The sequence below is a fragment of the Trichoplusia ni genome, chromosome 13, assembly GCF_003590095.1.
Source record: "Trichoplusia ni isolate ovarian cell line Hi5 chromosome 13, tn1, whole genome shotgun sequence".
NCBI lineage: Eukaryota > Metazoa > Arthropoda > Insecta > Lepidoptera > Noctuidae > Trichoplusia > Trichoplusia ni.
In genome coordinates, this window is record NC_039490.1 from 4,456,428 (window position 1) to 4,472,436 (window position 16,009).

At 33.2% G+C, this 16,009-nt stretch overlaps 1 protein-coding gene across 1 annotated transcript in view; it reads right to left on the reverse strand.

Annotated features, from left to right (window-relative positions):
• Positions 1-538: 538 nt before the first annotated feature.
• LOC113499947 (synaptotagmin-10-like) overlaps positions 539-16,009 on the reverse strand; it is a 94,250-nt gene continuing 78,779 nt past the window's right edge. Inside the window, exons 6-11 of the mRNA XM_026880556.1 lie at positions 14,614-14,768; positions 12,864-13,032; positions 10,250-10,370; positions 3,832-4,003; positions 2,637-2,837; positions 539-1,151 (exon numbers count right to left, since the gene is read on the reverse strand). Coding sequence (XP_026736357.1) covers positions 1,148-1,151; positions 2,637-2,837; positions 3,832-4,003; positions 10,250-10,370; positions 12,864-13,032; positions 14,614-14,768 — 822 coding nt within the window. The 3' untranslated portion in view covers positions 539-1,147. The remainder of the gene's footprint in view (positions 1,152-2,636; positions 2,838-3,831; positions 4,004-10,249; positions 10,371-12,863; positions 13,033-14,613; positions 14,769-16,009) is intronic.

The window sequence follows — 16,009 nt, forward strand, 5'->3', positions numbered from 1 at the left end:
GAAAACAGCAGGCGACAGAGTATCTAATCTTAACATTAATCTTATATTTAAGTACCATATAAGTATACATCCATAAATGGGTTTTCAATTTCAATATAACTCTTTTATGCAAAAATAGCAATTTAATTGGATAATATCGAAGTTATGTTAAGCTATATTCGATTGAAAGAGACAAAGGATTGTCCGGAATAAAACAATTTTTATATTCTCTTTTTCGTAGTACGATACACCAATTTTGGTAATAAATATGTCAATTTAAAACAAGCCAATGAATATACGATCGGCTACACCAAGCGTAAGCTGCAAGGGACAGCTTGTAAATCAATCTCCAATATTTATATTAAAACACATTTATATATTTTAAACTTATTAATATAATATATATTTTAAATACACTGATATTATTTTAGATATATTTTAATTTTAACACGATTTAAAGCTTCATTTTCATCTTAATTTTTTTATGTAAAATACATACTTTATATACGATAACAAATTATATTTTCGTGTGTGATTTTATCTGTGGAAAAATAACGTTTTATGTATCTCTTTTAATATTTCGCGTAATACCAATATAATAATGAAATCTAAATTATTGTCCGACAAAGGAATGTTTGGAACATTCATACATTTTCAACAAATCGTAAACGCAGTAGTAAGAGTTAGATGTGACAGTTAACACGCTTAAAGTTAAAGACAACAACTATACAACATTTATATTTAATTATATAATTATGTTCATGACGTGAGTAAGTCTTGAATACAAAGTGTGCGTTCCGAGGTGTAAATAGAAATATTGTATAAACGTGATAAAATACAGGGTTAATAAAGTATAGACAAATAGTATAGAAATGTATGAATGATATGATTACGTTATATCCAAACTACGCCTACAAATAATACACCATCTATGTATAAACAATTAGAATTTCTATTGAATAAATTCTTCGTCTACTTCAACACATCTATTCTATTCTTTCTCTACACAATATCAGTTAACATTGATTCTCTTCGCTACAGTAAATGGGACCTACAACCGTATGATAATCACATTACTATAAGCATTTGGCATCAGGAGAATACCTGTTCACGTCCAAGCCTTCAATAAATTGATGGTAGTTTCTTCAGTCATTTTTACGCCATCTCTTCATCTGTAAGAGAACATTTTGTTAAATGGGAATATCATTTTTTTAAGATTTTCCGAAAGAACTTTCTTGAGACGATTAAAATTACGGTAAGTCTTGAGAGGATTGAAGTTGAATTAATGTTAATGAGATGTACAAATGCAAACAATGATGTTAAATGATTGTACATATAATATACGCAGCTAGAGAAGGTTAAAAAAATGAGCGGAAGTGTCAAAAACATTGTTAAGGAAAAGTTAAACTTTAAACCCAAAACTGAAAAATGTGATATAAAATTTGTTATACTGGTGCCTTCTTCTTATCTTATTTTAAAACATTTTTATTTTCATTTACAATAAATTGAGACTTAAAATTTCTAAAAATTCGAAACATAGCAGCTACTATGACAAACGATAAAACGGATACAAATAAGCTCTGTTACTATATTATGTTTAAGATCCTCATTAACATACCCTGTATTGTCAAGAAGGCTCTTATGCCAATGAATGAAATGGATAATATTTTTGACAAGAAAAAAGAATATCAACAAAATTAAGAGCGTTCATTTTGCTTTCGAGGGTACGCCATACCAGAAATAATTTCTAAATGCTTTTAACTACACTTAAGGTTGGTTACATCATCTTCCTTTGCGAAAGAAGCCTGAATATGGGTTTATAATTAAATTTTCTATAAAACAGTATTGACTCTCAGTTAATTTTATTAAGGAAAGAGCACTAATTGTATGAAAGTGGTTCTATTTTTGCCTGATAGACTTATTTTTCCTGCTCTTGAAAAGTTTCCATTTTAATTATCAGAGTTTTCTTTTCCGTTTTTTATAATTTTCTGATAAACCTAAATTTAGATCTTTAGTTAAACGAATTTAACTCTCAGCTTATTCACTTTCAAACTGACTCAGTTTTCAATATTTTTATGGTAAAAGTTTATTTAAAAAAGGTACTATTTACTACTTTGATGCTATTATGTAATACAAATATTACAAAAGGTTTGGGTTCGCGTTGAATAACGACCTATTTAGCATTTACATATCTTCACAAGGATTTCGATACAATAGTTACAATTGGGGTTGCGAGAAAGTTCGGCCTGTGACCCCGCCGTCGCTTCAGCTTATGATTAAGAACTCTGTTTGGCTCCCAACTAGTCGGGCGATTCTGATAAATGAGCTTGAGAAAACTGTTGTATCATCGAGAATCTGTTGTATAATCTTTGAACAACGTAAAATAACAACCAAACTACTGGTCACTTGTTAAAAATTTTGATGGACCTAAATGACAGATATTTCACGTGAAGTTCTGAGGTGTTAAAAATAAGAGAAAGAAAAAAATACAGACGAATTGAGCACCTCCTTTTTTTGTAAAATGATTGGTTAAGACTCAATACTCAATAATTTATTGCGATCGATATTATAATGTACATGGTCTTAAAAATATAATAATACAGAGCCATTATGAACCCGGTGCGGCACAGCAATATCTTACAATCAAACAGTCTTACCTTCCATTTAAGCAGCTGAGTCCTGAGTTCTGAGCATCATTGCTGGGTAGAGTGATGTTCGCAGGAGGACTCTTGTTGAGTGGGTACCACTGGGCGACGGGTTTGCGCGGGTTGTCCAACATTTGTAGCCAGTGGTCGCGGCCAATACCAATCAAGGTAGAGCCAATGGCTGTGCAGCCAATCAGCTCGTTGGGACCAATCCTGGTGGCAAAATTGTATGTTGGTATTATGATGAGCAGAAAAATTGTCCGCAAACCTTTAACTTGTTGACTGTTAATCAGTTTCAACTTACGGTTCGATTTACAATAGAAGAGCTCTACCATTTAAATTAATATAATATGTTTACATTAGTTATTTTATTATTTAGAAAATTAATGTCTTTGTAAAATCGAAAGTAAAGTTGTTTTTAATCAAAGGTAACGTTTAGTTTCAATAACACTATCTATGTAATATCGGACTGTCTAAACACAATTTGTTTGTATTTAGCCTGCATATGCATACATTTAATCTTAACCAAACTTCCGATGATATTAGTTTGTCGAAGATAGATGAAATGATCTGTTGGGTTGCCAGCTAGCCGCAAACTCAATATGAAGCCTTGCCTCCTACCAATATACCTTAACGTAAAAATATCGCAGTCGTTGAAGCGAGACAGCGAGAGATGCGTTGTAGAGCGGCATCTTGCTTGCACAACTGCAACAATCTTACTTTAAAGTGTGGTGGTAGACCCCTTGATCAATACTGTTGCTTGCATATTATACATGTGTAATCTTACACAACGTATTGCGACGTATTTAAATGACAGGACGTTAAATAATTCTGAGGTTGATAATCATTTATTTAAATTAGACTAAGAAGCACTTTTTTATTGTGGAAGTTGGCATTGGTTAGGTTATGGTACCCTGAACCGCTTCCAAAGCATTTGTTTTGATTTTATTAACTTCTGTCGCCAGCAGAAAATTCTTAACTTGTGTACAATTTTTTTTTAAATGGTGAGAGTTTTAAAAAAGCGCTATGCTATTCAATCCTTGTATGGTAGGATATTTCACAAACATTCAAGTCACGTGCAAAAGACACCCAGACTCAAGACAAGCATTCCTGGATCACACCAATGATTGTCCAGCGCGGGAGTCGAACATGCAAGACGTCGTGCATAGCGTGTTTGTACAAGCAGAAATAAAAGTTTTATGCTTACCTATCGTAGTCAATAACTTTGACAAGCAGAGTGATGTCATAGACGTTATCAGCGGGCAGGTCGAAGACAAGAGCCTCGTTGTACACGGGCGACAGAGTATTCTTCTTGACAGTCGTCTTCTTCTTCTTGATGCGCTTGCCCTGGCAGATCAGGCAGATCTTTACGTAGGGGTCTGTTTGGGAGAAAATTGTTTGTTTTTAGTATAATTTTCTACGGTTAGTAATGGAGGAGAAAATTAATCCGGGAATGGAGGTCTACTGAAACTTCTTAAAGTAATATTATTGCGGGCGTGGAGGATCATTATAATTGTAATTTTACTTTCAGACCTGGTAGCAGACGAGACAAGTTAGACAAGTTACAATTCCAACTGTTTGTTTTTTTTCTATGCGTTGTCCAATCTAATTTGATGAAAAGATGTAACATTTTTAAGGTAATATGGGCTGGGTTGATGAGGAAGATTACATATAATGTAAAGAGACTCTTGTGGCTTGTGCCCTGCAAAAATCTTAATCTAAAAAAAATATTTGCGGTATAAATGTTTTATATTTATATTGCACATTTTTATTTGAGACCAATTGGTTTGGGCTTTCTATAATTTTATATCTGAAACCTTGTTTTTCTCAGAATTCACTTTATTTTTTCTTAGAATTTCTTTATAAATATAAAGCACGATATTTATAAATAAAACCAGACGTCACAAAAACACTCTGTTTAATAATATTTTGTAAGCCTAAGACGTTTTATTCTAAATTGAAGTAATTCTATGACCGTCCCATCTATTCTTGATTCGTTTTTACTTTTTGTATAGGTGGTCTTGAATAGAAAAGGTTTAACGCTTACGATTTCTTACAGAATACTAAAAGGTTAAGGCATCAAAGGTTTGTCCCAAGTGTGTTTCCATGGTAACCAAATATCAGTACAATTGTTTTTAAAGTAAAGTAAGTTGGTTGTTAACGGAGGCCTGTTACGAAGGCTGGACTGTCTGTCTATCTTTTCGTCACTTGGCTGTAAATTATGAAAAGTGATAGCTACAAGGCTAAACTGTTCACAATCAATGTTGCTGCTAAATTAATAAATACTAAAACTTATGATCGGGGGTTTCCAATTTTATCTAATTTTTTTTCTTTGTCCAATTCCCGCTTTATTTTTTTTGAAAATTCATAGTTATTCTACAACCGTTTCCTTTCACACAATGACTCAAAATTATAGAAGAATTCTTTACATAAATCCTAGTTATAGAAGAATTCTCAGCACAAATCCTAGTTTGCCAGTAACAAATTCGTATGCAAATGCAAAGGGTGGTCCTATTCATGTCAGTGCCAACCCCAACATCCAGTCTTATTCAAGCGGAATATAACACGTTAGTAGATTTATTATTGTTATGATAATGAGATAAAGTGAACCAAAGATTAGTTTTGCATTTGCTTTGTAAGAATTCCTCTTACTTAATATGTCGGTTTTTCTCTGTATCGTTTTATACATAGTATGTAAATTGTTGCTCTTTCAGAATCTAGTCCATCTAAAAGTTGTCTGTATTAGATCGCTTTCAGCGATAAGACTGCCCATTGTGGCACAATGTAACTATTTATTTGTATCCAATCTTGTTTTTATATAGTATGCAATAAAGAATATTCTATTTATCTGTGCCATGTATTATTGCAATTGAAAGGGCCCAAAAAAATATAATTATTCTCTTCAATCATTTAACTTTTAAACAAATACAAAACTGTATTTTATAACCTTGTTAGAAATTGAGTACAAAAAATAATTATAAATTAAATTGGAGCTTAGGAGTAAACATAAAATTAAGATAGAAATAAAAACAAACTTCTAGAACATGTAAAACTTAATAGTACAAAGGTGTAGACTGTTGTTGATTTTCTCTATACATGGACTTGACTACAGTTCTTTAGAAAATGTTCCCTGTTTTTAAAGATTTTAGTAATTAGTAACGTATGGCTCTAAACTAATTTCGTTTCATTTTTTTTTACCATAGAGGTACCACTGGTGGAAAACCAAAAATAGTATCGAATTGGAAATTCCGGCCGTACCGTGGTTAAACGTATTAACCACGGTTCTTTTTTAAAATATAGCGTAGCAAAAACTCGTTAAAAATCAAGCCTTACTAATCTTACATAAAATGTATTGACGTTATATAAAATGGAAGTTTTCTAAAGAACTGATCCTTTATCGATATCGATAGTCACATAACTGTCGCATTCACAACCCTTGTTACTTTGACAAATGATTTCAATACAAGTCTTTAACATCTAAGGCTTTCAATAAATTTTATTCGGATTATGAAAGGCCTATTTTGGATATTTTTGAAAGTGTTTTTTTTCATTGATATCTAAGAGTGCCTTTATGTTACTCCGTGGGATTTTATGACGTAAATACCAACTTATAGTTAATTTATGATTTCAAAATGGACAATTACCCAAACTTGATAATGGTAGATGGAGTAACATTTTTAAGAGAAAAAATATATCAGAAAGGATATATACACCGTGATTTTTAGTCGTCTTACAAAAGCAGCCCAGTTCATGTATCCAATAACTAGAACACGTTCATGATAAAAAATAGGTATTTATGAGACTTGAATAAATTTAAAATGAAATTGAGCCTTGTAACAATGGTGAGGGGCGCAGGCGGCGGCGTTTTTATCATTTTTAAGAGTATATTTCAGATTTATCTTGTTTAATTTTTCTTCGTACTTATTATTCAAGTTGATGATAAAAAAATAATAATCGCGCCTATGGGTATTTTACGTCGGATACATGTACTGGGCTGCTTTTGTAAGACGACTAAAAAATCACCGTGTGTTCATTTTTTTTTTAGATTTTAATATAACGAATAGAGCTTTATCATAAAGTTTTTTATCTAGTAATTTTTCCAGGAAAGAAATATGAACTATTTCCCCTTCATTTCCTACAATAAATTAATAGACCTACAGCAATTACTCAACCCTTAAACATTCAAAGTAAAATAATATTAAACAAAAAAGCCTTTAACAAAATTAACGTTATAATGAATTGCCTAACGTCACGTCCACCCGTCCGTTCTAATTAACATCATTTGTGTGAATGCCGGGAAATCACTAATTAAGTAATTAGTCGGAATAAATTTAAACAGGTGTTTGTTTTCGAGCCACTTGTAGAATGTTTGTTGTTAATTTGTAAACTTGTGGTGCTAAACAGGCATTCTGGTATTAAAATATAAAGAATAAAACGAAAACAAACGTAATGAAGCCACGGACCGGCTAAAACGAAAAAAAATGAAGGGGTTCTGCGCTGCAGTGGCTACATAAAAAGAAACCTATGCAATATATAGAAATTCAGGTATCAATATAATAGAAAATTATAGGAAATAACTTAACAGACCAGGTCTGGCCGTTCACCACGTCTTACAGTCTTGCAGCTATAGAAACTTCACAGTGCACTATAAGAGTGGCATCTTTTTTCAACAAATGTAATAATATGATTTTCAGAAGAGTGCGTAGCCATTAAGGCATCCTAAAACTACTAGCAGTTGCAAAAGAGAGTCGACGCTCAATGGTGTTGATTATGAGCTTATGCATACAGCTTTACATAGATACCAACTGCGCCAGGCTTACGCTAAGAGAAAGTGGTATACCCTCAGACAAACAAAAAATTGTAGCGCCTTTTTATATACGCAATTAATCAGATATGCCTCACTCTTCTTGACAGCAAGTAAAGCCGCGGGATTCAACTTGTCATTTATAAACAAAAATTGATTAATCTTTCGTGTAAGAATTTATCATCAGATTTCCTCAACAAAATTCTTGATAAAACGTGAAAAAAACGAATTGTTTACACAACCTTAAATTACTCAAACAATTCCCTAAAGATCAGTCAGAAATACGAGGTAATTTATAACCTCCTTACAGTTAAACTTTTTACGTTAGTCCAGATTTTATAGCCAAGGTCGTTAAGAGCTCCCTTAATAAAAAGTTCAGTAGTTTGTCCTACATTCTACATTCCCTTTTGCTGCTTTCGGTTAAATTCGGAAGACTTCGGCAAATTTCGTAACACAGTCACGTTGGGCCTTAACAACTTTTGGAATGATATTGGGAATCGTTGATTTTATGACGTCACGAGACCGGTGAACGCTGGTTGTATTGTAAAAAGCTCTTTGTATGTATGTATTAGCAATAATTTTATTTGTATTGTAATGTTCAGGTGTTCCTTTTGCATCGTTATGGTGAGATACATTTGTGAAGCTGTTAGCGTTCGTACTTTTGCAAGAGTTGTTGTTTTTTAATTTAATTATTAAGTATTTTGATATTTTGCTTTATATACTACTACTATAAACAAATTTTTCCTTAACTTCACGCAATAGCATGTGCCATTGAAACGTATAAATTAATATTTGCACTTCCCCGTATTGCGTCGTAGCATACCGGTAAGAAGAATTTCTCCCAGATCTCTAACTCAAGGCCAAGGGAAGCAAATAAAATATTCCGCTACTTGCACAACCAAGGTTTCCACATAATGCTGTGATAAAACTCATCCCCTGCACTCACAGTAATGTATGTGCCTCATTAGTTATCCGATACTAATATTTTGTCAACATGGGTCGCGGGCTTTCCGCGCTATATTTTTCCTACATAAGATTTATACGCCATGACAGCAGATGCATGTGGAAAATTACGCAAGAAGTAGGGCAGTTGGAATTCCTTTAATGTATGCAACAACTTAAGTACCTACGTAACAAAAGAGCATCAATAAGATGTTTTTTTGACCATGTGTATGTGGAAAAACCTATGGGAGGCCTTTGCCCTGCAGTGGGACAGTAATGGCTAAATAAAAAAATGGATAAAGCTTGATTTATTTTATGTAAATTATATTTTCAAACTATCTTCAAAAAAAAATGCATCATATTTGCAGATACTTTTCTATAAAATTAATGATATCTATTGAAAATTTGACAAATCGTTACTAAACTGCGTGCGGCCGATAACAAACTCATGACAAATTGGTCCTTGTCATCACAACTCTGATCATTAATCTCTCAATAAATATAATGATATTAATCAATCTTAAAATTAATTCCCGGACGATCGCAGCTTGATAAACGACTGGGGTTCCAATAAAGTGACGTAAAATATAAAGCGATTAGTGAAAACTAGATAATTGATTTAAATTACTATCTTAGAAAACCCGAGACGGCTTGGAGACTTTTTTCAAGATACTATTTGGTCAGAAGTTATATTCCGTTGTTACCTTTTACAGAAAATATGCAGTAATAACACAATATCTTACGAAAGGTAACATAGTTTTCGGATAGAAACATGTTTCAGGTTTTCAATCAAAATTATCCTCATCTGAATGATTTACAACAAAGCACTTTCAAGAGATATTGAGCAACGGCTACTTAAAAACCATTTCTCCAATTTCTGTATAAAATCCAATCAACAGCAAACAAAATTTCCAATACCTTTAATAAACAAGTCCTTGAGAAAATACTTCAGTTTATTGCTAAGTTCATCAGAGGATCGTTTGGCCCAAATACCGTTCCCTGGAGGAGCATTAGTATTCTGCCGATGTCTTCGCGATACAACTTTTTAAATTTCCGTCGTTCACGTAACTTGAATCGTTATATGCTTTTATTGTATTGTATTGTCTTATATGTGGATTATGAAGGCTATATATTTTGACAGAAAAAGATTGGAAATCAGCTTATAGCGGTAATGGTTAGTGCATTAGTGTATCAGACGCCTTCAATTACGTAGTTATCGATTTTCTTATCTTTTGGTTGATGTACAACCTGGTGCCAGAATCTAAAAAACCACTAAAGACCTCTGACGTAGCATTCACGATTAGATACCTTCAAATTATAAATATTTTTGACAAGATTAAACTCATTCATAGTCATTTTGCTATGTCCAGTCCGTACTGGGTTACATAGTGGTTTCATAGGTTTATGTTTAACATTCGCGTACACCTAAGAAACCACTATCATGCATAGTCATCATCATATGTCATAACACAGTCTACAATTAAAAAGTTAGTTTCGCAGAATATGGCGACAATTTTAATGCTCTGTGGAATTCTGGCAATAGAGCCGTTTATAAAATGTGTAAAATCCCAAAAAAACAACTCAACTGAGTCAAAATTGAAACATTCTTTCACTATTGGAAAAGTCTACTTCGCTAGCCTACTCCAATTAACGAGATGGTTTCTCACTACTATGTGCGTTGGTAAAACCCAGGCGTCGGAGTTTTTTTTTCAACCTACTCTATGAGATAACCAGGATTTGGTTTTCAAATCTAGACCGAATTTAAAAGTGTATTCGCATATAAAAGAGAAAATTTTGTTCTTGTTCATAGTCACACAACAAAATGTAAACTACGAATCTTTCGTATTTAGTCAGTTATAATTCAAGCATTTTGGCTTACCTGAAGATCCATTGATATCCATTGCTTTCAGGTTTCGAGCTTTTATGACAGTGACCGTAAGCCGGCCAGCAGTGGGCAGGTAACACAGCGATAGCATCAACTCCCCAAGATCCTTCTTCTCCTGTTGACAAAATAAAATATTATATTATTCTATGTGATTTCGCTTAAAATCACTTTTAGTCGCTTAGGTGCATAAACAGTATACTACTCTTTCTTCGGCTCCAGCTTTATTTCAAGCCCTGACAGTTTCCTGTTCGACCAAATACAGCTATATATTGTATTACACTGAAGACTGTCTATCTGACCTCCCGCAAATCATTTCACTAATGTAACCCATCTTTCACACAGAATAGTCAAAACAAAAAGCCAAAGCATCTGTCAGCACAAAGAATCTACTCTTCTATACAGGGAACAACTCAAAATATCCAAGTTGTGTGTAGTTTTTTGTTGGATTCTCTTTCGTGTGGGAGTAACGATACTGGGGTACGGCTTCGTAATAATTAACCTGTCACTGAATGATACATGGCCCACTTGTGATTATGTAAAAGGACTTTTACCACCTGTGCCTTTGCGATGTTTATATTAAGAAGGTTTTTGATAGTCTATATTTTCTACGTAATTTTTGTGCCTCTTTAGTTTGTTATTTAGGTAAGTTGTTATTAAATTGATCTTAGTCTATGTAGAAACACACTAGATATTTTATCATGAAAATTTAAAAGAAAGAATTTCTTATTTAAAGTTCAGATATTAAAGGAGACTGTTTATAAAACTAATTCGTTTTAGATTATTAAGTGACACAGGTTCCATAAAAGTATCCGAACATATATGTTTGCATCCGAACATACATATATGTTTGCATCCGAACATATACATATGTTTGCATCTAAAACCTGTTACTTCGAACTTGCGGTGAGTTGCATCCATTACTATGATTAAAACCCGAAATGTGTTACGAGAGAAAGGAAAAAAGTCGAAACATAGATACCAAGGTTATTGACGAAGTTCACATGAATACTGCAGTAACGATGCACGGTCAAGCTTCGATTGATGCCAAGCAATGAAAACATCCAAAAAGATTTTCAAACTCGGAGGAAGACAGACAAAAATACGGAACTTCAACTTGGATATAGAAAAGACTCCTAAAAATACTTAGACGTTATTTATTTAAGCACTTAACTTGAGAGCCTTATGAAGTCAAAGAAAGATATTAGGAGGGATTCTAATCCAAACAATATGGTAATAAAGAACTTGAAAATATACAAAGGAAAGATAATAAAAAGAAACAAGTTAAAGTCTCAGATTTAAAGATTTTTAGAGATACTACGACTGAGGTCAGTGGCCAAATAATTGTTGGTACAATTCTCTTTCTCAAATAACAATAAAACTTCAAATTAAATATCGCTTACCCAAAGACTGAATTCGAAATCATTACTTTTTAACAAAATCTTAACTTGAACGAACATTATAAATTAATTGGAAAATAAGTAATAACTCATCAAAAAATAATTAGCGCTACTTCTCTACATTACTGAATAGTAACCGGGAATTATTTTTTAAATGATCTTGAAATTTTTCTATTCCCAGGGCCCATATTTTTCTTTAATCAATGTGTAGTAAAAAAACTATTCAAAATAATAAAATCTTACGATAATAGTTCTTCAATTTCAAGCCCATATCGATTCAATTTTCTTATAAAAAATATTCCAAAAATAATAATAAAATAAACTAGTTTCCCACGTGACTGTGTCTGAGTCACGCGTTTTAGAATACGACTCGTATCTGACAGGCGGAATAAAACGTGATTAGTTTAATAATAGATAACTTTAAAGGTCATCATGAAAATCTATTGAAGGGAAATCTCACTGCAGTCATTGTCAGGAATAACAAACATCGCGATGATATTATGATACTGAAGACATGGTGATACAAAATAACCTTTAATTCGTTGTGAGCCTAACTGAACGATGGGAGATTTTATTACAGATTAAGAAACAGCAGACATATTCATCAATAAGTAATGACTGATTTAAATTCAATACATCTACTTTTGAACACAGAGACACACAGTTTAGGTTCAATTTCGTTAATACTAGTACTACCATCTACAACAGTAGACTTAATCATTTGTTTTAAACGATTCAAACAATAAAAAATGGAAGCCAAAATTCCATAAAGGCCCATCAAATATCCCCTTGAAATCAGGTCACCCGTTTCATATTCATGGCAACACCTCAAGGCTGCATGATAAACGATCCCTTGTCCTTGAGATCGGACTCGAAGGACCAGAAGGATCACATAAAAGTAACGTTATTCGGAGATCGGATGATTAATGGATTTTGGGCTTCGCTTAAGGCCAAATCAGATTGTTTTATGTTCAACCAGTCTATAAGACGACCTAAATTCAATTACTGCAATGATTAATTGTAAGGTACTGAAATGTCGAAATTAGGATGTTTTATCGATTTTTCCGGGCAAAAATTTAGGAAAACTGGATTCTTATATAGGTATATATAAGTAACAATAGTAATACCCTGTAAATTTCCTATTGCCTGGCAAAGGTTTTTTTCCCCTGTGAAAAGGCAATAAAAATCCATATCTTTTAAATGAGTCTTACCTGAGGCGCAGCCAGAATATTCATCGTGTATTCGATCTCTTGTTGAAGATCAGCTGACTCCAGGAGTCCCTTGAGCACGACGTGCCCAATCAGGTCGTGACGGCTGAACCGATCGAAGTCGTATACGGAGAACTGGATGTAACGCTGACGGAGTTCCTCGTAGGGCACGCTGGGGAGAAGAGACGTGGTTGAAAAAACGATAGAGGCGTAGGTACACATAGCGTTTTGAGTAATGAGTGAGTTAGTAACCTTTGCATGAAAGTTTATAAAGGTAATTTTATATTGATAAGGGGTATTTTAATAGGCCTAAGAACATACTCAAAATAGAGGCTTAGATGACCTAGTGATAAAAATCTTAAATCAGATGAAATTTTCCAACTTTATAAAAAAAATGTTTGAAAGAGTGTTTGAAACTCACGGTCGTAAGCAAATAGTGCTTATTTAATATTAATATCCTAAGTGACAATGTCTTTTCGATGTCAAATTATTGTATAAGCAAATAGGAATACCAAGATGAGTTGTCGTAAAAGATTGATCCTTTTGGCAGGAAAACATTGAAATGGCTCACGAAGATGAGTAAAGAAATATAAATGAAAAACAACCTAAAAGAAGATTGAGGAAACCCTTTTACAATTACGAAATACAAAAAACAGCGATACACAAAATGTTGGTCGGAATTCTTTTTCGTTTTCCGAAACAAAATTTATGGATCACCTTTGAAATTTTTCATTTTTCAGGCCGGCTTTCGCTCAACTTTTAATAAAAATGGGCGAAAGTTAAGGCAGTTTATTTGTTTTGCATTCAAATTAGGGTTTTCGTCATCTAGGACATGCTTAAAGCTCATTCACCTCTAAAGGTCGGATGTAATTATGGAAATGAGACGAAGTTCTTCAGTCTTCAGAATTTGATTTCAGGGAAAACCTAGTTTCTAAGGACTAATAAAAGTTTTTTTTAAATAGTAATACGGCGTAACTTAGAAAATGCTTTTAAAAATCTACCGGGTTTTTTTATTAATCGATGTCTCTTTGTAAACTACTATCTGTACCTAAACGTTTTAGCACTTTTTGGGTATCTCATATCTCATTATTTTTGGAATAGACAAAATTGCCAAGTTTTACAACAACGATATATGTATAAAAGAATTAATTTTAAATTCATAATTAATTTTCTTGGCGTTCAACATTTTTATAAAAAAAAAGATGAAAATGTTAATATCACAAAAAATTAATTAAACTTCTTACGTTAAATATTATTAACCTCAAAATGGTTGTAAAGTATGGTTACAAACTCAATTTACTCGCAGCTGAAGAGCACCTGACTTCTGACTAGAGAAATTGGACACTTGACAAAACTAATATTTTGGTAAAATGACGACCAACCTTGACGAAATATTGGACTGCGTATAGAAGAGCTTTTTCATAAATTTTCGATATTGAAAACTCTAAAGTGATACCACTAGGTTCAAAGTAGCGCAAGAAGGTGTTCTTTAGCCAACGGCGCTATATGGTCTAACATGTTCTCATGTTAATTCAGCTCTGCTCTCCAACAATTCACAGACCACAGAATAAGTTCCTTAAACAGTAAAAATAGTGGTCTCTTATCCTCCAAAGATTTCAGATTTAAGAAGAAGAGCTTTCCAAAGAGAGAGTTTAAAAACATTTTACTTAATTTGCCTTTTCGACCCTTCATGTGCATCCATCGCGATGTTTGAACCAATTCAATCACATATTTCCCGTTGCCATTTCCTTACCTGAACAAGAAGGTCTCATTGAAGACAGGGTTCAGGTTCTTGCGATGAACTTTAGTCTGGAACTTCTTCTTGCGATCAGGAAGGAGGAACACCTTGATGTAAGGGTCACTGCTGCCAGTCACGTCCTTAATCGGCAGATCACGAGCTTCAAAGATCTGGACAAAATATATATATATATTAACAGCTGTATGCTTACAACACTTGGGTAAGTGTAATTCTAGAATATAGGCTTGTCTCTACATTTTTCTTGACAATGATTAAGACAGCATAAGCTTAAGGACAATATTTACTATGCGTCTACAAAGTCCATCGGCTGTTATTTTTTTGCCTTCAAACTGCTTTAACTTAATATCGTACACCAAAAGAAAAACTATTTGAAACTACTGATGCTTGACACAAGATATGGTGATCGGCCTCACAATCATTAACTAGTTATAGGGTTAATAAAATGCGATCCATGACCATTCTAACAGTAAAATTAAGTCGCCTAAGATTTAGAACTAAATTCGGTAAGCGGAAGCCGACCCAACATAACGTGGTAAAAGGCGATTCAAAGCATAGCTTAATAACACCCAAAGTGTTTGAATACAACGAACTGAACCTTTGTAATCCTTTTCTGGGTACATTAAGTGGTTACATAATATATTTCCCCAAACTGGCCGATATAATATTTAGTAAATAGTTACGTAGGTCGGCCGTGTATCAGAAATTCAGGATTCTCTTAAATTTTGTGGTTTTCAAGGATCATGATAAATATGTACTTCGACACGAGTTTCCCTAGTTATAGTTTGGTAGAGTTAGTAACGAAACTTTTGAAGAGAGTCTGATTTCCAAGATACGATGTAATCTAATACGTGGTTGTTTCTAAGAGAAAATAAAAAACCTTTATCGCAATGATTTAACGATAATATGTACAAAATATACTATGTAGATCAATACAGTGACGTAGAATTATTATGTATTGTCTGAACCTGAAAGAGCTGGCGACGTTTTCGTGAACTGTACAGATCATAATTAATTCTTGGCCTAGATAACCGTTGTATATTTCTCATTGAAGTCTACAAAACAGCGATAGTTTTAAGAAATTTTCTTGAGGTTTTGACGCTTGTAAAAGTAGGTGGTAAAATGTTATCTAGAACGTGAATTCGAAAATTAAGACACAACTTAGAACTTTTGACTGTAACGATTTCTTTTGCGTTAAGCCAGCGTAGTGCTTTACTATTTCAGTAAGTAAAATGTTTTGTATAGCTTTTTTAATCAAAAGAATACTTAAGAATTACAGTCGTAAGCCTGAATATTTCGGCGTTCAAACTTTCGGCGACCGAAACCAAACATTCCTTAATTTATTTATCGATACAAGCAAAACAAAGTTATTGACTGTTTGAAATAAAACAGT